A 20356-nucleotide genomic window follows, 5' to 3' on the forward strand; every position below is an offset into this window, starting at 1 on the left:
GAGGAGCGTTCGTGGGGCAGCTTAAAGAGCCCAGAAGAATAAAATCCACATGGATGTCTTTTCTTCTCGCCTTCCCCTGCCTCCCAGGTCCGTGTACGAGGATCTCGTGGCCAGAGGGGTCATCATACCTGCTCAGGAGGTGCCGCCTCCGACGGTGCCCATGGACTACTCTTGGGCCAGGGTAGGTGCCACGTGTGTCCCTGACTGTGTGGGCAAGGTGCACTGGAGCTTGTGAGGTGGCCCCTTTTGACCAGCAGGTGAAACAAATGCAGGGCCCAGGAGGGCAAGGGGCGGCGTGTATCCCCCACAGCTGTGTGGCCTGACCTGGGAACGGGGGCTGGGGACAGACGATGTCCTCTAGAGCTGTTTGCACCTGCTAAGAGATTTCAGGCTACTTGTCTAAGGCGGGGGCATAGATAAAGAGCAAATTTTCTTATATACAAGAACTCTTAGAAATCAATTTTTTAAAAAATAATTTATAAATTATTTACTTATTGTTGGCTGCGTTGGGTCTTCGTTGCTGCACGCGGGCTTTCTCTAATTGCGGCGAGCGGGGGCTACTCTTCGTTGCAGTGCGCGAGCTTCTCATTGCGGTGGCTTCTCTTGTGGAGCACAGGCTCGGCGCACGGGCTTCAGTAGTTGTGGCACACGGGCTCAGTAGTTGTGTCTCGCGGGCTCTAGAGCACAGGCTTAGTAGTTGTGGCACACGGGCTTACTTGCTCTGCAGCATGTGGGATCTTCCTGGACCAGGGATCGAACCCGTGTCCCCTGCAGTGACAGGTGGATTCTTAACCACTGTGCCACCAGGGAAGTCCCTAGAAAATCAATTTTTAAAAGAACAGTACCCATTAGAAAAACGGATAGGAGATGTCCTTTCAACATAAAGCGATGCTCAACTTCACTCTATAAAAAAACCAAAGTAGAAGCTGTGACACCAATTTTGCTCTACAGGTCAGCAAAGAGAAAAAAAAAAGCAGTTCTCTGATACGTTGTTTGTATGGGTGTGAGGAGGCTGCTACATTCATTCACTGGTGGCGAGAGTGGAATTGACGCAGCCTTTGTGAAAGGCAGTTGGGTGATGTCAATCCAATTTAACAGCACTCCTACCTTATGGCCCGGCCGTTCCAAGTCTGGAAAGCTCCTTCAAGGAAATGCTTGCGTACACACACTTGTTCAAGAATATTTTTCTAGTTGATGGTCATCAGTGGAGGAATGGCCAACCTATAGGATTGTCATACGAGGGGATACTCTACAGTAGTTAAAAGGAATGAACTAGATCTACATATGTGCTGACATGTGCAGAGCTCAGATTCATTGAGTGACCAGCACATTATAGGACAGTATTTATATTATGATTATGAAAAATGTAGGCACGCAAAACACGGTTGTCTCTTCTCCACGTGTCTATGCGTGTAAATAAAAGTGGAGAAAGAAAGGTCCAGAAAGATGTCCACTAAACTAAGAAACACGAAGGCAGAAAACCAAGATGGGGTGGAGGTCAAAGGCAACATGATTTTAGCTGTTCTAGTGTGGCTCTTTAAAAAGGAGGATGTATTCACGTTGCTTCTATTAAAACATAACTTAAAAGCATTTCTTAAGTTCACAAGGGATAATTGAAGAAATGGGCTTGGACAGAGTTAGCTGATGCTACCCCTGTTGTGCCCCAACTCTGGAAACGGAGGATTCAGGAGCTCAGTCCCCTCCCCCAGGGAAAGGGCGTGTTGAGGGGATTCCCCATTTTCCCAGCCATGCGCCTCATTGTTTTGCTGGGGGACTGGTAGCTGTGTGTAGAGTATTTTAAAAATTGTCCCTTGGGATTCATTCTTCCATTTCTTAGCCAGGCGACCTGGGGCTGGTTATTCTGTTTGTGAGGTTAAAATGAACCCCTGGATTTCAAGAGCTTAGCGAACTGCCTGGGCCCGCAAACGCTTGGTAAAGACCAGCAACAGTGCCCAGGCTGAGTGGGTGCCATGGCGTGACTGCTCCTATTTTCTTTGCCCCACATGATCTAATAAAAGGGCTTTTGCGTTTCCTTCTTGGGAGGACTTTGAGAGCCGTTGCTTGGCCGCCAGAATTTGAGACCTGCCTGGGACACTGGTTCTGGGCACAGACAGTGGGGCTGTTGTGGGAAAATCTCTGTGGTCACCACAGCCCTGCTTGCCTCTGCCCCCATCTCTGCTCAGGAGCTGGGCTTGATCCGCAAACCTGCCTCGTTCATGACCAGCATCTGTGATGAGCGAGGACAGGAGCTCATCTACGCGGGCATGCCCATCACTGAGGTCTTCAAGGAGGAGATGGGCATCGGCGGGGTCCTCGGCCTCCTCTGGTTCCAGAAAAGGTGAGGCGTGGAGGGCAGAAGATGGCAGGGCCCTGTGATTCAGAGTTAATTTTCTTCCCCTGACAAGGGAGTGGGAGTGGGCAGCCTTGGGGACCATGTCCAGGTCCACTCTTTATGGCCACAGATCAATTGAAAGGTCAGAGAAAAGAGATAAAGGCTGTTCCTAGGTCTTCCAAGGACAGAAAGGCCAGCCTTAACCAAGAGAAGTAGAAAGCAATGACCTCATCAGGGATCTTGGATCAGCCCCTTTCCCATGGGAACTTTTAAAGAAACGGGCCAGAGTTGAATGCAGGCCTCTTTGAGAGAAAGGTAGGGGTTAGCAAAGGAGGTCTAGAGGCGTCCAGTAGCTTAAGGAGTGCAGGCCTGCTGGAGTTGCTGAACCGGCACAGTTAAAGTACCTTGTATTGTGTCCTGTGTAAATTTGTGTCTCATCAGCCTGCATGGAGAAAAAAATTGGTTTTCTCTGCAGCTCCCAAGCTTAGCCCTCCCCTGGGACTGACAGTTGGGCAAGGAGGCCGATGAGTACATGTTCACAGAGCCCTGGCTTGGAGTGGCTCTGGGCAGAAAGCCAGGTGGAAGTCTTGGTTTGTGTCCTGCCCTCACCTGAAGAGAGACGGGTCTCGGTCCTGCTTTGGACCCTTCCTGGGAAAAGTTCAAGGGTTATAACACCCGAGCAGGTTTTACTGTGTGTGCTCTTGCGTCCCCACGGCTCCAGACTTTGGTTTTTGGTTTTTTGGGATTTTTTTGGCTGCTCAGCATGTGGGATCTTGTTTTTTGGGGGGTTTTTTGACTGCGCCGCACGGCTTGCGGGATCTTAGTTCCCCAACCAGGGATGGAACCCGTGCCCTCGGCAGTGAAAGCATGGAGTCCTAACCACTGGACCGCCAGGGAGTTCCCCAGACTTTGTTCTTAATCATCAGCTGGGAGGTTGATCACTGTGCACTGTGAAAGGGACAGGGATCTCACCTCCTCTCTGTCTGGCACGTGGAGAGTAGTAACCACAAAAAAGGTCACATCCTGTCACAGCAACTCAGGCTGAAAACTGCCTAAAGACGAGATTTCAAACCCTGCTTGCTGACCTCAGTTCTAAAAGCAGTATTTGATCTGGGCAGCATCCAGAGCCACTCAGGAATCAGAGGGTGCTGCCCTGGAGTTGTAAGATAGTATTAGGCCTGGATTGGGAGGTTGCTGCCTTCCTTGAGTTTGAGTGACTTGTTCAAGGAGACGGGAGACAGGAGCACCGTGGCCTTGTCAGCGTATCTCCTGTTCAGCCTCTTGCCTTTGTTCCAGCTCTCCTGTCCTCTCCCCTTTACTCCTTTACACCCCCCTCCAGGTTGCCCAAGTACTCCTGCCAGTTCATTGAGATGTGCCTGATGGTGACGGCTGATCACGGGCCAGCCGTCTCTGGGGCTCACAACACCATCATCTGTGCTCGGGCCGGGAAGGACCTGGTTTCCAGCCTCACCTCGGGACTGCTCACCATCGTGAGTACCGTCATCCTGGGAGGTGAACAGCAGGGACACCAGGCTTTAGCATCATGCCGCTTGGCTGCAGCGGGGTCGTAGAGGGAGCCGTGGAGTGTGACACCCCGTGCTGGGGGCTGTTCGGGGCACGCCGGATTGGCCTGCGAAGCTGAAAGGGACTCCGACAGCTTGGGGCGACATGGGCTGGCTTCTCCTATAGGGCGACCGGTTTGGGGGTGCCCTGGATGCAGCAGCCAAGATGTTCAGCAAGGCCTTTGACAGTGGCATCATCCCCATGGAGTTTGTGAACAAGATGAAGAAGGAAGGAAAACTCATCATGGGCATTGGTCACCGAGTGAAATCGGTAAGTTGTCGCTCTCAAGGCCCTGGATCTACAGGGTGGATGAGGATGAGAGAGCACTGATCTAGTTGGGCACAGCCGGGCTCTCGGTTCCCAACATGAAAATCTTTGTTGACAGATGCCAGCACTGAGGCAGCTGTTATTTTTGTTTGTTTGTTTGTTTTGTGGTACGCGGGCCTCTCACTGCTGTGGCCTCTCCCGTTGCGGAGCACAGGCTCCGGACGCGCAGGCTCAGCGGCCATGGCTCACGGGCCCAGCCGCTCCGCGGCATGTGTGATCTTCCCGGACCGGGGCACGAACCCGTGTCCCCTGCAATGCGGCAGGCGGACTCTCAACCACTGCGCCACCAGGGAAGCCCGAGGCAGCTGTTTTTTCCATTATAATACAGACTGCCCTTAAACAGTTTTTATCGTGTTCAGTTGTGGTGTGAAAATACGATGAGCTGGAAACTTGGTAACTTTAGCTTCCCAGGTGAATCTTAATGGGAGAAAGGACTAAGGTCAGGGTTAAGGGGACATATTGGTCACCTTAGGCTACATAATGCTGCAGGTTGCGGTAACAGACAACTCCGGAAATCTCAGTGGCTCACAGCAGCAAAGGGTTGTTTCTTACTCATCCTCCGTCCACTGTGGGTTGGCTACGGCGACGGCTCTGTCATCTCCACTGAAGAAGCAGCCCCTATCCAGGAGGTGCTGGTCTCATGTCAGAAGGAAAACAGCTACGGCAGAACCACCAGAAAGCTCTTGAAGCTTCTGCTTGGATGTTGCACAGCCCCTTTTTTTTCACTGACATTTCATCGGCCAAAGCAAGTCAGTGTGGTTAAGCCTGACACCACTGGGGCAGGAAGAGTAATAAAATCAGGGCCAGCCCGATTGGGAGAGGCCAGCGTGACTATTCTAGGTAATTAATAGAGTCTCTCACAGGGCAGGCAGTCCTCTGTGTGTCCTGTGTGAGCTGTGTTTAGAAATCAAAGGCAACGAGAGAAGGGGAGCTGCTCGGGGTCCTTGGCTCCGTAGCTCCAGAACCCTCACTCTGCTGCTCTGAGCGGGCTGTATGACTCACATTAATACAAGAGGGTCATGCGTGTGATCCAGGCATCCCCATGCTGGGCCAGCTCAGGGTAGATCCAGAGGCAGCTGGATGGCAAAGACTGAACCAGGGACAGTGGTTCCTTCTGAGGGATGTTGCATCTGGGCTCACAGAACTTGGCTCAGCCATCGCCACCTCCCAGGCAGACGGCACACGCACAGCACAGGGCATCTTCCCCAGCTAGCGGCAGGCCTGTGCTGCCAGCGCCGTCCATCCTGACCTTGCGTGTCTTGGCCAAGGGAGGAGGTCCCTGTGGTATCGGGACTTGGCGGGCGCCTAACCTGTCTCACTAACCCCCCCCCACCCCCAACAGGTGATTGCTTAGTGTGGGTCTCTGAACAGAAGGTTCATCTCCATTCATCTCAGGTCCAGACGTTTTCCTGGAATTTCAGGGATGCTTTGCTGCTCCACTGCCAACACGTGCTTGCTTAGTTAAAAACCTAGAACTTGGTTACAGCTTGACTACGTTGCCGAGCTGGTGGGCAGTGTGGCTAGCGGCTAGAACCTCAGACTTCCCATTGAGGGTAGGCGCCCCAGCCCAGCTGCCTGACCCTATGGCTGACTTACCCAACATCGCCACATCTCAGGTGGTTTTGAGGCTCAAATAAGATATGAGAGGACGTCAGAAAACCTTAAGCCCCACAGCAGTGTCGTGATTCTGTGCTACATGGAATCATACATGTGGATCAAGTCCCTGAAACACACCTCCTGGATATGACACGTACAGTTGTGTCCACCTGCGTGAGACACAAGCATGAACATATCTTTTTTTTTTTTTCCCCCCTTCGGCCGTGCCACACAGCATGCAGAATCTTAGTTCCCCAACCAGGGATCCAGGCCCCAGCAATGAAAGCGCAGAGTCCTAACCACTGGACCACCAGGGTATTCCCAGGAACGTGTCTTTCAACAGCAGTGTTAGAGTGGGTTCCTCCGTAACTTTGGGTCACTTCCTAGATAAACAACCCAGACATGCGCGTGCAGATCCTCAAAGATTACGTCAGACAGCACTTCCCTGCCACGCCCCTGCTTGACTACGCCCTGGAAGTAGAGAAAATTACCACCTCGAAGGTAAAAAAGAAAATGTCCCTAATGCCCGAATCAGAGTTTTGGCTGAATTTCTCGGGGAAAATGAGAGCCAGGTTACATTTTGACTGTGCAGCTAAAACGGAACCTGGTTTTCTGGAAACTTCTGTTTCTGTTGCTTAACTAAGTGTCAACGAGGGGTTGGGTCCCCTGCTAGACATTGGGAATTAAGTAAGACACTGTCTCTCCTCATCAACTGGGATGTTTTGGCGGGAGCCTTTCAAATGGTGGTCAGGAATTCGTAGTAATAGTTGTCATGGTAATAGTGGAACATTACGAGGAACAAAAATGAGTAATAATGATAAATACTTGGAATTTTTTTTTGCCTTCCCAGAAACCGAACCTTATCCTGAATGTAGACGGTTTAATTGGAGTTGCATTTGTAGACATGCTCAGAAACTGTGGGTCCTTCACTCGGTGAGCTTGCGGCTATTTTCTTCTTCCTAATGCCTACTGATTTTTCTTGTTTCCTCCCAACTCTAAAAGCAATGCATGCTCATTGGAGAGGATTTAGAAAATATGGAGAGGTATAAAGAAGAAAAAAAGTGCCTCCACACCTACCATCCAGAACATCCCTTTTTTCTACTTTGAGTTCAAAGAGAGCTAGCTTCTCATTCCTGGGCAGAAACTGTACTTTCTTTGGGGAGGAGGGCAGTCACGTAAGCCATTGTAAAACTACAAGTGGATTGTGTGTTGCAGGGAGGAAGCTGATGAATATATTGACATTGGAGCCCTCAATGGCATCTTTGTGCTGGGAAGGAGTATGGGCTTCATTGGTGAGTTGGCAGTAAGAGTTCTGTGTGTTTGTTTTTGTGTTTTTTGTTTCTGTTTCTGTTTTTGTTTGTTTTACCCCATGGTTCAGGTATACCACTTAACCTATGTGGCCAGTTTCTGTGAGAGAGATGACACACTGTCTTAATCATTGTTCCTAATCCTTCCTTCCTTAAACTTCTGCCTTATCTTTACCTTTGTTCCTTTGTTCTTGGAAATGAGTTTGATTGCTAGCCCAGGAAAACAGAATGAAGTCCAATAGTTCCCTTTTACCAAGACTGGCATCTGCCTGTGGGATGGATCGGGATGTCCTTCCCCATTTTTTTGGTAATAGTTAAGATTTCCCTTCCTTATCTCCTCCCCCTCACCAAAATTTTAAAAACTCACCAACTCTTAACAAAAACATGCGTTTGCTTCCTGTTAGGACACTACCTTGATCAGAAGAGGCTGAAGCAGGGGCTGTATCGTCACCCATGGGACGATATCTCCTACGTTCTTCCGGAACACATGAGCATGTAATGGAGCCAGGAGCCCTGCCACAGTAAAGTGAAGACGAGAACGCCTCCCCCCACCCCCGGGAAATAGCCACAGACAGCTGGCACTGGAGCTTGCTTAAAGGGTGGGCCTGGAATGTAAACGGCCACCAGTGTACAGGCACCGAAGACCAACACCCACAGGCTGACACTGTTCAGTCTACACAAAGAAGCTTATTATTTTTTTTATGAGCATAGAAATAAGAACCCAGCCAATACTTGTAACATTTGCTTTGCTACCTGCTGTATTTATTATATGGAAGCATCTAAGCACTGTCAGGATAGTGTTTTTCCTCATTGTAGGGTGTTACAATGTTGCTTTCTTTTTTCCATTAGTTAAAAAAATGTTTTCCCCTTGAAGGAAGGGAATGACACTTTTAAGACCTCAAGATACTCTCCACTTAAAGGACCCCTAATATGTTGTTTTTCCTTTTCGCCCTCCTCCTATAACCTGAAGAGCATTGTATTAATCTGATTTTTTTTTTTTTTTAGGATCTTTTCGTATGTTGTGTGTTAAGAGTTTGTTTGGTATCCCCCTGAAATGTTCCGTGTTGCAGACCAGTGTCGGGGGGACAGGACCATTGCATCCTTAGCCATTGTTACAGAATATGTGGAGCAGTAATTTAAAATGTAAAGTCGTAACATACATATGTTTAAAATGGAAGCGCAAAGCAAAAAGCTGTGAAATGTCTTGTGTCTTAACATTCTCTGTATTTATGCAACTGACTTGTCTGTTATCGACTTGTCCTCAGTTTGCATCTGTAATCCACAAAGATTCTGGGCAGCTGCCACCTCAGTCTCTCTGTATTATCATAGTTTGGTTTAAATAAACTATATAGTAACAATGAAAAGATACTGCTGTCTCATGTCATCCATTTCCTTTCATCTGCACTCCTTTGAAGTGTACTTTCTAATAGTTTTACTACATGTAGTTTTAAAAATGTTCATCCATCTCTTAAAAAAAAAAAGAATCAAAATACTATCTTCAAAAAACCCCCACTATCTTCTCCTGTGAATCTGTACCTTCCATTTCTCAGTGAATGGGAACCAAAGCTTTACTTAGATACTCAAGCCAAAAGCCTGCCTTCACTTCTCTGGTTGCCAAGTCCTGTCTATTTACCCCTCTGGTCTACCCATATCTGGTCTGATAACTTAGTGCCCTTAGTTCCACTTCTGTCCCCTTACAGTCCACTCTCCACACAGCCACCAGTGACATTTTAAAACAGGCATCTGATTGAGCCACTCCCTTGCTTAAAGCCCCAAAGTGGCTTTTATTTATCTTTTTAACAAGTATGTATGGAACAGTAACTGTGGACCAAGCACTATGTAAAACACCTGACAAGCATCTCATTTAATCCTCACAGCGATCTTCCAATCTAGATAGTATCCCATTTTTTAGAAAGATAAATTAGTTCAGAGATAATAAGTAACTTGCTCACCCGCATCCACTTAACTGGGGCTCAGCCTCGAGTCTTTTTTTTCTTTTTCAATTTTTACTCCAAGGCCATTCTAAACTTTTAAATAGAAATCCAGTGTTGCCACCCAAGACAACACTGGGTGAGGGTCTAAGGGGACTTTTGTTTTACAAAACGATCACGAAGAGCACGCTGCTCTCTAAGGGGATGGAAACAGCCATCCTCCCAAGGGCGTGTGGACGGGCGGCCCCCGGGGACACAGTCATAACTGGGGAGCACTACGTTTGCACCTTACCTGAGGGGGACGCGTTAGGGCGGGTGGGGGGGCGCATGCGCAGACCCAGCGGCGGCCGGCTCCGCCCCGCGCCCACTATTTATTCCCAGAATCCCTCTGTGTCGCACCAGGACTGCCGGATCCTTCGGGGACTGCGGGGACGGGGGCGGCGGCGTCAAGATGGCGGCGGCGGCGGTGGCGGCGGCAGCAGCGGCGGCTGCGGCTGCATCTCTGCAGGTGCTAGAGATGGAGAGCATGGAGACGGCCGCCGCCGGCTCGGCAGGGCTGGCCGCCGAAGTCAGAGGCAGCGGCACGGTGGACTTCGGGCCTGGGCCTGGCTTGTCTGCAATGGAGGCGAGCGGGGGCGACCCGGGCCCGGAGGCCGAGGATTTCGAGTGCAGCTCTCACTGCTCGGAGCTGTCATGGAGGCAGAACGAGCAGCGGCGCCAGGGCCTCTTCTGCGACATTACCTTGTGCTTCGGCGGTGCGGGAGGCCGCGAGTTCCGGGCCCATCGCTCGGTGCTGGCCGCCGCCACCGAGTACTTCACGCCCCTGCTCTCGGGCCAGTTCTCCGAGTCCCGCTCGGGCCGGGTGGAGATGCGCAAGTGGAGCTCCGAGCCCGGGCCCGAACCCGACACGGTGGAAGCTGTTATCGAATACATGTACACCGGGCGCATCCGCGTCAGCACGGGCAGTGTGCACGAGGTGCTGGAGTTGGCCGACAGGTAGGTGGCGAAGGCGGGATGTGCAGGGCGGCGGTGGGGATGCTCGCCGATCGAGGGCCGCATCCAGGGAGGGCGCAGGAGAAGGCGGGGAGGGCAGTGTCCAGGGTGGGCTCGAGTGAGCCCTGACGAAGTGCATTCGTTTGATACTTATTGAGCGCCTGCTGTGTGCTGTGGGGCCGCCCCTGCGCTGGGTGCTGAGGTTGCAACCTGCCAGTCCGGCGAGGGCACCCTGTCAGACTCCAGGTGAAGGGACAAAGGCAATGAAGAAGAAGGTCCCCATGTAATAAGTACTGTGTTGACATTTTAAAAGGATGGAAGGGGGCTTCCCTGGTGGCGCAGTGGTTGAGAGTCCGCCTGCCGATGCAGGGGACACGGGTTCGTGCCCCGGTCGGGGAAGATCCCACATGCCGCGGAGCAGCTAGGCCCATGAGCCATGGCCGCTGAGCCTGCGCGTCCGGAGCCTGTGCTCCGCAACGGGAGAGGCCACAACAGTGAGAGGCCCGCGTACCGCAAAAAAAATAAATTAATTAAAAAAAAATAAAAAGGATGAAAGGATAGCGATTGCGTGGAGAAAAGACCTTTCTGAGGAGGTGACATTTAAACAGACAGACCTTTAAACGGCAACGGAGTACTGGCCATGCAAACATGGGGAATGACCATTTCTGGCAGATAGCGCAAAGGCCCTCGGGCGGGATCTCATTTGGCTTAGAGAAGAAGTAAAAAAAGGAAGACTCGGTGATCTAGTGGGTGAAGGGGAGAAGGGTGTGTGAAATGCGTTGGAAAAAGGAGTTTGGATTTTACTGGGTGATGGGAAGCTGGCTAAAGAAATGATCTGATTTAAATATTTTTAAAGATGATTCTGCTGCTGGGGAAGATGGATTGTAGGGGGCCCAGATGGATATTCCAGAGACTAGGTAGGAGGCAGGTGAATGCAGTTTGGAGATGGAGAGGAGTCTTTTGGGGCAGTATTATGTTACACATTCGTTATTTGAACAAATACCTATTGAGTACCTATTATGCATCAGTTCAGACACTGGGTTCTAAGCTGCTGGGAATTCAGCAGTGAACAAAACAGACAAAAGTCCCTTTCCACATTGCACTTACATTGGTAGATGGACAATAAATAAAACAGCATGTTAGGTGATTGCTAGAGCTGTTTTGAAAAATGAAGGATGGTGGGGCATATAGAAAGTGCTGGTGTAAAGGAGCTGTTTTTAAAATTGGATGGATAGAGAAATCCTTGTGAAGAAGACATTTTGCAAAGAACCGAAGGAAGTGAGGTTAAGGGTGTTTCAGGTTGGGGACAGAGGTGCTTGTCCTGAGATGGTGCTTGTCTGGATGTTAGAGAAGAGCAGGGGGCCAGTGTGGCTGAATCAAAGGGATGCAGAGTGAGAGGAGTAGGAGAGGCCTGAAGGTGGTAAATGGGGATGGATCCGGATCCCACAGGGCCTTGTCAGCCTGTGGAAGGACTTGGGCTCTTACTCTGAATGACATGGGAAGGTTTGGGGTAGAGGAATGATGCTCTCTGATTTGGAGAATGCTGTTGTGTTGAGAAAAAGGATGAGGTGGTGGGGAAGGGGCTGCAAGGGCAGAAGCAGAGAGACTAGTTTAGGAGGTTGTGGCAATGGTGGTGGAGGTTTAGATTGAGGAGGGAGAAGGAAGAGTGATGAGAAATGCTTTGATTCTAGACATATTTTGAAGGCAGAGGAGATGAATTTGCTGATGGATTTGATGTGGGGGGTTAGGGAAAAGACTGCTAGTTTTTTGACCCACTGGAAAGATGGAGTTCGTTCATTATTTATTAAGATGTGGAAGACTGCAGGAAAGTGTTTGGGAGGAAAATCAGGAGTTTGGTTTTTGGTCCAGGAAATGTCTAGTAGGCAGTTGTATAGAAGAGCACTGGGAGCTACAGATTGGAAGGAAATTAGCACATAGGTGGTAATTAAAGCCTCGGGACTGGATGAAATTACTTAGGAAGAGAGTCTAGATAGAAAAGAGAAACAGCGGGACTGAGCCCTGGGGTTCTCCAGAACGGTAAAGAGGAACCAGCAGAGGAGACTGAGCCCATGGAAGCCTAAAGTGTGTCAAGGAGGGAGTAGCCAATCATGTCAGCTCTGTCAACTGTAAGTGATCATTGGATTTGGTGATAATAGAGGTCCCTGATGGCACTGACAAGAGCCATTTAAGTCTGACTGTCAAGAGGATCAGAGAAATGATACACATGGACATGTGTGGAGAGGAGTCCAGGAAGGTCTTCCGCCCCACCCCCAAGATAGGAGATAGTGGAGCGTGTTTGTGTGCTGATGGAAAATGAATCTGTGGAAGGGAGAAATTGATGTTATAAGACCAAAGTCCTTGAAACCAAGAAGGGGATAGAATCCATATTAAAAGTGGAGAAGTTGGACTGGGAAAGCAGAGTATAGCGTACAGCTGTTAGGCAGACAGATTGGATAGTGGGAGAGAATTCCCCGGCAGTCCAGTGGTTAGGACTAGGTGCTCTCACTGCCGGGGTCCGGGTTCCATCCCTGGTCGGGGAACTAAGATCCCACAAGCTGCGAGGTGTGGCCAAAAAAAAAAAAAGGTAGTGGGAAAATGAAGTTTTTGCCTGGCTGCTTCTGTTTTCTCAAAGCATGAGACTGGGTCATCTATTTGAGGATGGGGTTGGGTGGGTGGATGTAGGTCTGAGAGAAGAGAGGGAGGTTTGTTGAATGCAGATGGATAGAGAAGGGTCATTGCACTCATTCAAGCCACGTTTGCTTCTGTCACGTGAGCTTGTGTTCTTTCAGATTTACTGCTGCTTTACTGGAGAATTGGGGTGAGGGGAGGAGAGAACACCCCAGACAGCTGACTTAAAACTTTAACTTCTCTCCATATGTCAGCTGCTGAGAAGCTGCCTTGTGTTTGGCACTAAGCGTCCTGCAGCCATCACATCCAATCTCACCCATCAGCTCTGAGGCAGGATTCCTTTACGACCGCCCCACCTCCCCCCATATACTCTTTCTGTTGATCATACCTACCTCGCAGGCACTTACAACCTGAAGAGATAACAGGAAGTGCCCAGCATGGTGCCTATCACATGCCCAGTATACAGTAGCTATTATTTTCCTAGAGCAGTGTTTCCAAATACCTGTCCAAGGGGATACGTGTCGGCTTACCTGGAGTGCCTGCCAAAAATCAGAAGTAGGGGGTGGGGCAGCCCAGGAGTGAGTGACCCTGGCACCGACATGTTTGAGAGCCACTAGAGCTCTTACCACTCAACCTTGTCTTTGTTTTATGTCTGAGATGGTGTGTTCTCTGGAGAGGGTGAAGGGAGCCTGTCTTGAGATTCATCTTCATATCGCAGTCAGTTATTAAGTACAATAATCACAATAGCAAATGGTTACTGAAGTGAGAGAGGCCTGGACTGATGAAGTCATTCCTTTTTTTTTTTTCTTTTTTGGCCGTGCCAAGCGGCCTGTGGGATCTTGGTTCCCCAACCAGGGATGGAACCCGCGCCCCCTGCAGTGGAAGCGCGGAGTCTCAACCACTAGACCCCAGGGAAGTCCCGATGAAGTCGTTCTTACCTTATTTAATGTTCTCAGTTCTGGGGACTTACTCTTTAGCAGTGGTCTCAAATTGGCCACCCTTGGGGCTGAATTCTGCCAGATTAATTTATGTGAGCAAACAACATCTAGTCAGCTACATGCCAAACTACTTTCTTTACTTTTGTAACGTGGACCATCCCACACAGTTTTCTGTTGTTTTATTTCCTGGCTTCTTCAGATGTTTTCGTTTGCCTTGCCTCACCTGCTTTAATGAGAACCCAGCTCAGGACAAAACCCCTGAGCACCGCCCCCGCCCCCACCCCGGGGGCTACTCAAGGAGAAAGCTCTGGTGAAGAGAAGATTAAAACCTCTGACACAAAGCCTGCACCGCCATTCCCTCTGAGAGCTGACCAAACAGCCTCCCAGGAGTCACAGTTCCTGTACCATGTAGCTGATGCTAAAGAAATCCTCTTCACTGAGACCCAGCCTCATCTAAGAAGAGGCTGGTTGCTGGCAAAGGACTAGGGCGGGATGGCAGAGACAAGTTTGGATAGGGATTTGCCTTTGCCAAGGGCAAGTTAAAGTGGAAATAAAGTATGGGACTGTTGTACTTTATTGAAGGATATGTTCTGAAACACCTTACATAATCAAAAATTCTGTGTGTGTGTGTGTATTATACATACTTTGTGTAATATATAATACGATACATATAAACTATCTAATGGAAATAATTTAAACTATATCATATAAAGATGATTTTTATATATGCTTTTAAACTACTTTTCAGCACAGTCCTTTTTAGTTCGGGAGGCGATGCTTTTTTCAGGTGTTGGGCATGAAGTGAGATGAAGCTTACATTTCAGTTTATAATTCAGATGCTCTCAAAAGTACAGCCACATAAAACATGCACATTTGAAAATTCTTTCTCTTTTTCTTGATTTTAGGTTCCTATTAATTCGTTTAAAAGAATTTTGTGGAGAATTTCTCAAGAAAAAACTTCATCTGTCTAACTGTGTGGCCATTCATAGTTTAGCTCACATGTATACTCTAAGCCAACTTGCTCTGAAAGCCGCGGATATGATACGCAGAAACTTCCACAAAGTCATTCAGGATGAGGAATTTTATACTTTACCTTTCCACCTCATTCGAGACTGGCTGTCAGACTTGGAGATTACAGTTGATTCTGAAGAGGTTCTATTTGAAACAGTTTTGAAATGGGTTCAGAGAAATGCTGAAGAGAGAGAGAGATACTTTGAAGAACTTTTTAAATTGCTCAGATTGTCCCAGATGAAACCTACTTACCTTACTCGTCATGTCAAACCAGAGAGGCTGGTGGCCAATAATGAAGTTTGTGTCAAGTTAGTGGCCGATGCAGTGGAGAGGCATGCTCTTAGAGCCGAGAATATACAGTCTGGCACGTTCCAGCATCCTGCTTCTCATGTCTCATTATTACCTCGCTATGGGCAAAACATGGACGTGATCATGGTTATTGGAGGCGTGTCAGAAGGAGGGGACTATTTAAGTGAATGTGTGGGATATTTTGTCGATGAGGACAGATGGGTAAACCTACCCCATATTCATAATCACCTTGATGGACATGCTGTTGCAGTAACAGAATCCTACGTGTATGTTGCTGGGTCGATGGAACCAGGGTTTGCTAAAACTGTGGAAAGGTATAACCCAAACTTGAATACCTGGGAACACGTTTGTAGTCTGATGACAAGGAAGCATTCTTTTGGACTAACAGAAGTCAAAGGGAAGCTATACAGCATTGGAGGACATGGCAACTTCAGTCCTGGTTTTAAAGATGTGACTGTTTATAATCCCGAGCTTGATAAATGGCACAACTTGGAATCAGCACCAAAGATTCTTCGAGATGTTAAAGCACTAGCCATTGAAGACCGGTTTGTGTACATCGCTGCCCGCACTCCTGTGGACCGGGACACTGAAGATGGATTAAAGGCTGTCATCACTTGTTATGATACGGAGACTCGACAGTGGCAAGATGTGGAATCTTTGCCACTTATTGACAATTACTGCTTTTTCCAAATGTCTGTGGTCAATTCAAACTTTTATCAGACAGCCTCATGCTGTCCCAAGAGTTATTCTTTAGAAAATGAAGAGGCAGTAAGAAAAATTGCCAGCCAGGTTTCCGATGAGATCCTTGAAAGCTTACCTCCAGAAGTCCTAAGCATCGAAGGAGCGGCCATTTGCTATTACAAAGATGACGTTTTCATTATTGGAGGCTGGAAAAACAGTGATGATATTGACAAACAGTATCGGAAAGAAGCTTACAGATATTGTGCCGAGAGAAAGAGGTGGATGCTTCTTCCTCCCATGCCACAGCCTCGTTGTAGAGCCACTGCCTGCCATGTGAGAATCCCATACCGGTACTTGCATGGCACTCAGAGATATCCTATGCCTCAGAACTTAATGTGGCAGAAGGACCGGATCAGACAGATGCAAGAAATACATCGACACGCCCTAAACATGCGACGAGTGCCAAGCTCTCAGATAGAATGCTAGGTTCTCTGATACGTACAGCTCAAAACAGTTACACCTGTTCATGAGGCTGAAGATACCCAGACTGTTACTTGAAAAGTCTGTCAATAACTTATGTTCTACACGAACTGATTATCGCCCCATATAAAGGAAATATAGTCAAAAACTGAAGAATGGGAAGATCAATTCAATACATGGTAATTTTTGTTAGTTTGCAGTCTTTATCCATCTTTGGTTTGTGTGTGTATTAGCTGAATAAGATCTTACTAAAGATAAGTGGAAAAACCAGGTGTGGTTACTTGACTGTCTGCCCGCAGGTTTTAACTCCTTTGTCTTAGGGTCTTATGTTTTGAACATGCTTTAAGCACCAGTTATATTTGCACATTTACTTTGATAATCTTTTTCATTCTTTTCCCGAATGGTTGGTTTTGACAAGATCAGAATTTATGCATTGAGCCGTCATCTACAGGAGGTATGTGCAATAGTGAGATTGAAATTTGAAGGAAAAAGCACAATATTTCAGCGAGGTGATTTCAGAATGTTTGCATTGATACTTTTTTATATTTGTTTATCTACAAATGCTGTCTTGTTTATTTCTAGAAGAGATGATTGATAAGAAATTTGTGATTGGCTCATGCATTTTTTGAGTATTTTTCATTTCTTTAGCAACTGTGTTGTAAACTTCAAGTCATCGCTCTGAGACAGTGGTAGTTGGCAAGAGTACTGATCTTTAGCTGACTGATTGAATACAGAGGAAGTTATATCTGTGAAATTTATTTCTCTAAGAAGAAAAGTATTATTAGTCTAGAGTAAGAAATCAAAGGCACCGAAAAATTTAAAAACGCTTTTTTCGGAAGTTGCAAGCTTATTTGAAGATAAATTAATGAGTGTAAATAATGCCAAGGACAGTCGACACAATGCCTCCAATTTTTAATTTTGCTGTGATGCATATTGTATGGAATCCTTACCATTCCTTTCTAAAAGAAACTTTTTTCAAAATGGGAAGGCAGTAACAATTTAGAGAAATGTTGCTAAAGAGAAGCCTTATTATTTCTCAGCCTGGATTATTACAATGTTTTATCCAGTTGCCCTAGACTTTCATTGGAACTTTGCCTGAGCCTAGAATACTACATTTGGGCGCATAATTATGGCTTTTAAAAATTTATCCCTGTGGTTATCTTTTATTTATTTTTATGCATTCTTCTGATATTCTTATCTGCGCCCAGGCTTTATGCAAATTAGCACTTAGGTTGACTTTTAGCACTCAGTTAACATAAGGGACTCCTGCTCTAACGGTTTGAAGTGTGGGTCCAGTATACTTTTCTTGTTTCTTTCAGAATGTCTCTACCTTCTTAGACATTCTGGAATACCATTCTAGAAGGTGAATTCCAAGTACAGTGATTTTTTTTTTTTCCCCTAGTCCATTATAGTTAATCTTATTAGTTGGATCAAACATCAAAAGGAAAAAAAGCACAACCAGGAATTTTGGCTCTCAAGTGTGCTGTGAGACTATTGATGTTTAGCCCTCAGACTCTATACTAAGAACTTAACTGAAATTTCTGAATTGGTATCCCTGCCTAGGACAAAGTTTTTCAATAATGTGTTGGAAATCTGCTTTAAAACCATTTAATTTAGGCTGGGGTAGGGATGGGAGACTGCAAGTCTAGCGGCCATGGCTCACGGGCACAGCCGCTCCGCGGCACGTGGGACCTTCCCGGACCGGGGCACAAACCCGTGTCCCCTGCATCGGCAGGCGGACTCTCAACCACTGCGCCACCAGGGAAGCCCTGCAAGTCTATTTCTATATGAGGATGTATTATCCTACCCCACCTCTACTGGTTTCTTAATTTCCATTTATTTGTAGTTATTTTAATAAAAGCTATTTGGATTCTGAGAAGTGCTAAGTAGTTGTGAGAGGTCTATGCAAGTAAGACAGAAAAGCTTATTGAATGAAGTTCTCATTTCTCTCTGACAGACTGTGCTAGCAAACTGCCTTTTCTTGGTGCTGTTGAAATAATTCAGTAGCTCACTAAGGTGCCGGTTTCTCTCCAGAAGGGTGTAAGGTTTTTGATTGCCTTTTTTTTTTTTTGTCTCAGAGTTGTCTTCTGAGACAGTCATTACCAAGTTATTTGTAGGGTTGTCTTTTTTTCGCATGATGTGGCGGAAGTCGTAACATAAGATTTAGGTATAATCTGGTTTTGAAAACGTGATTGAAACTGTTGTTTTTTAACTCGGCAGGCAGCCTAGGCCTTGGCTGGAAAGAGAGGGTAAGTCCTTCCTTCCTTGCATGATGATGTGTGCAGGGTTCCTGACTTCTGAATTCCTAATTTTCATATTTGAATTCACATGTGTGATTTCACATCAGTAACTTGTGTTTCTGAAATATCCTAACTAACTTGTTAATAAGGAAAGAAACCAGATTTGCTTAAATCTGTTCAAGGCTGACATTCTGAAATTCTAAACTGGAAATAACTTCCTGCAGTATTTGGAAAGGTTCTGATTATGATGACCAGCCTAAAATGGCTCTTTGGGAAAGAAATTTCCTTTTTGATGAAAACTTAAAGATTGTGTTTGATAACTTAAGAAGTTAAAAATACAGCTTTAAAAAGACAGCTTAATATGTATTCAAGCAAACCTTTTTTGCTTTTGTTTTTGTTTTGTAGAAGGAAAAGAGAGGAATTGATTATACCAAAAAGTAATAAGTCTATGAGTGAGGCTGCCTCTATCTTAGAAGGGATATCCTTTAACTATACCTACCCCACCACGGTTTAAAAAAAAAAAATCAGTGTATATATTGAGAATGTCAGTCATGAGCTTAGTGTTTAAGTAACACATCTCACTTGCAGTTGTTTGCATGATTAGTCTCTTGTATCTTGATACCCAACTTTGCTTTTGCTGTGCCAATTCAAAACTACTTTGCTAAAAAAAAAAAAAACCCTCAAAATTCATTGACATCAGTTTTGTCTTGATTACTTGATTTTGTATTGTATTTCTGGGACCAAAAAAATTTTGCAGTCTTTTTTTATGTAGGACAGAAGTTTGAAGAGATAGAAAGATAGTGTTTATGGCAGATTTCTGTTCTTCTGTATATTAAACTCCTCAGGCTGCTGGTAAGGCAGTTTCTAGGGCACACTTTTTTTCCGTCTTTATGTTTCTTGCTAGTGTAGACGTGGTATGTGTAAATACTTCATTCTCTGCTTCATAATTCTAATATGAACACTATACTATTGGTAGACACATAAGCTGAATTGTATATTTTAGTTACTTGGCCTAATCGAGCATAACCAAAGGGAGGTTTTTTTGTACTTGCCTCAAACTAAGTGTATCGGCCACATTTCACATCTTTTCCAAATATGTAGAATTGTGAAGCAAGTTCTCTGCCTACACTAGAAACATAGGGTGTGTATAGGTTGTCATTTCAGTGTAGAATATTTGGAGAAACCATTCAGTCTCTCCTTTTTTAAACTGTTAAACATTCTGTCACAGTTCATCACTCCAGTTTGTTACTTTCTTGAGACTAGTGCATTTTTGTTTTTGTTATAATGCTTACTATTATAATATGTTTTGGTCATTGGAAACAAAACAGCTCAGAGTCGTGATGTAATACAATAACATAATCGTCATTTTGCTTCAAGGAATTTAATTAGATAGCCAAATAACCACTCTTTGTTGATTACCTTTGTAGGGCTTTTGTCTTACTCTCTCTCCATGACCATTACTGGAAATGTCTGACAGTGAAGCACATACAATAGAGCACTTGTTAACTTAATCCTCCTGCATAATGCACTCCTGAAAAGTAGTGCTTGCTACATGGTTGAAGATCTTATGATCCATGTGCTGGGGCTCTTTGAGTTATTTGTAAAATAAATATTTAGTTCCAGTTGATACAGTGAGTTTTCTGGGCTGACAGTATCAAGCCCCTATCTACTGCAAGTGTAATCTTGACTGCCCCCCACCTTAAGTCAGAGGAGATGTAGAATTTAGGACACTTTGAGACATTACATTGTAAAATAGCTTGTTTTCTGTTCCTAAAGCTATCTTGTTCTGTGTTATAGCTACTAATCATCTCAATGTAAGTTTTAAATAAATGTATTTCTTTAGAGCTGATTTGCACTGTGATTTTTCCTTTTGAACTCTGCACCATTGAATGTAATTGCTTTCTTCCTCCCCTCTTATTCCCTTCAGTCATGCAACCCTTGGCTCCCTTAAGTTGAACATTTTCCAGTACTCTTACAAGTTTAAACACTGCATTTATTTAAAAGAAAGAATTCTTATTGC

General features: G+C 46.1%; 2 protein-coding genes across 3 annotated transcripts in view; both read left to right on the forward strand.

Annotated features, from left to right (window-relative positions):
• Positions 1–8489, forward strand: part of ACLY (ATP citrate lyase) — a 42216-nt gene extending 33727 nt beyond the window's left edge. For both annotated transcript variants that reach the window (XM_065896831.1, XM_065896830.1), the window contains exons 21-28: positions 88–181; positions 2184–2338; positions 3672–3822; positions 4022–4165; positions 6206–6319; positions 6669–6751; positions 7034–7110; positions 7530–8489. In XM_065896831.1, coding sequence (XP_065752903.1) covers positions 88–181; positions 2184–2338; positions 3672–3822; positions 4022–4165; positions 6206–6319; positions 6669–6751; positions 7034–7110; positions 7530–7624 — 913 coding nt within the window. In that variant the 3' untranslated portion in view covers positions 7625–8489. The remainder of the gene's footprint in view (positions 1–87; positions 182–2183; positions 2339–3671; positions 3823–4021; positions 4166–6205; positions 6320–6668; positions 6752–7033; positions 7111–7529) is intronic.
• A 1018-nt stretch (positions 8490–9507) lies between these two features.
• KLHL11 (kelch like family member 11) lies at positions 9508–16362 on the forward strand. The gene is made up of 2 exons (XM_065897810.1): positions 9508–10052; positions 14521–16362. Exons 1-2 carry the CDS (start codon positions 9508–9510, stop codon positions 16100–16102), a joined length of 2127 nt encoding a protein of 708 aa, XP_065753882.1. The 3' UTR covers positions 16103–16362.
• Positions 16363–20356: the final 3994 nt, after the last annotated feature.

The sequence above is a fragment of the Phocoena phocoena genome, chromosome 19, assembly GCF_963924675.1.
Source record: "Phocoena phocoena chromosome 19, mPhoPho1.1, whole genome shotgun sequence".
Lineage (NCBI taxonomy): Eukaryota > Metazoa > Chordata > Mammalia > Artiodactyla > Phocoenidae > Phocoena > Phocoena phocoena.

What these genes read in the sequence shown, in the direction of transcription:
- KLHL11 (XM_065897810.1), top strand. Translation starts at nt 9,508, where the DNA reads ATGGCGGCGGCGGCGGTGGCGGCGGCAGCAGCGGCGGCTGCGGCTGCA. An exon ending in GTGCTGGAGTTGGCCGACAG is followed by an intron (nt 10,053 to 14,520) that starts GTAGGTGGCGAA and finishes TCTTGATTTTAG; the next exon opens with GTTCCTATTAATTCGTTTAA.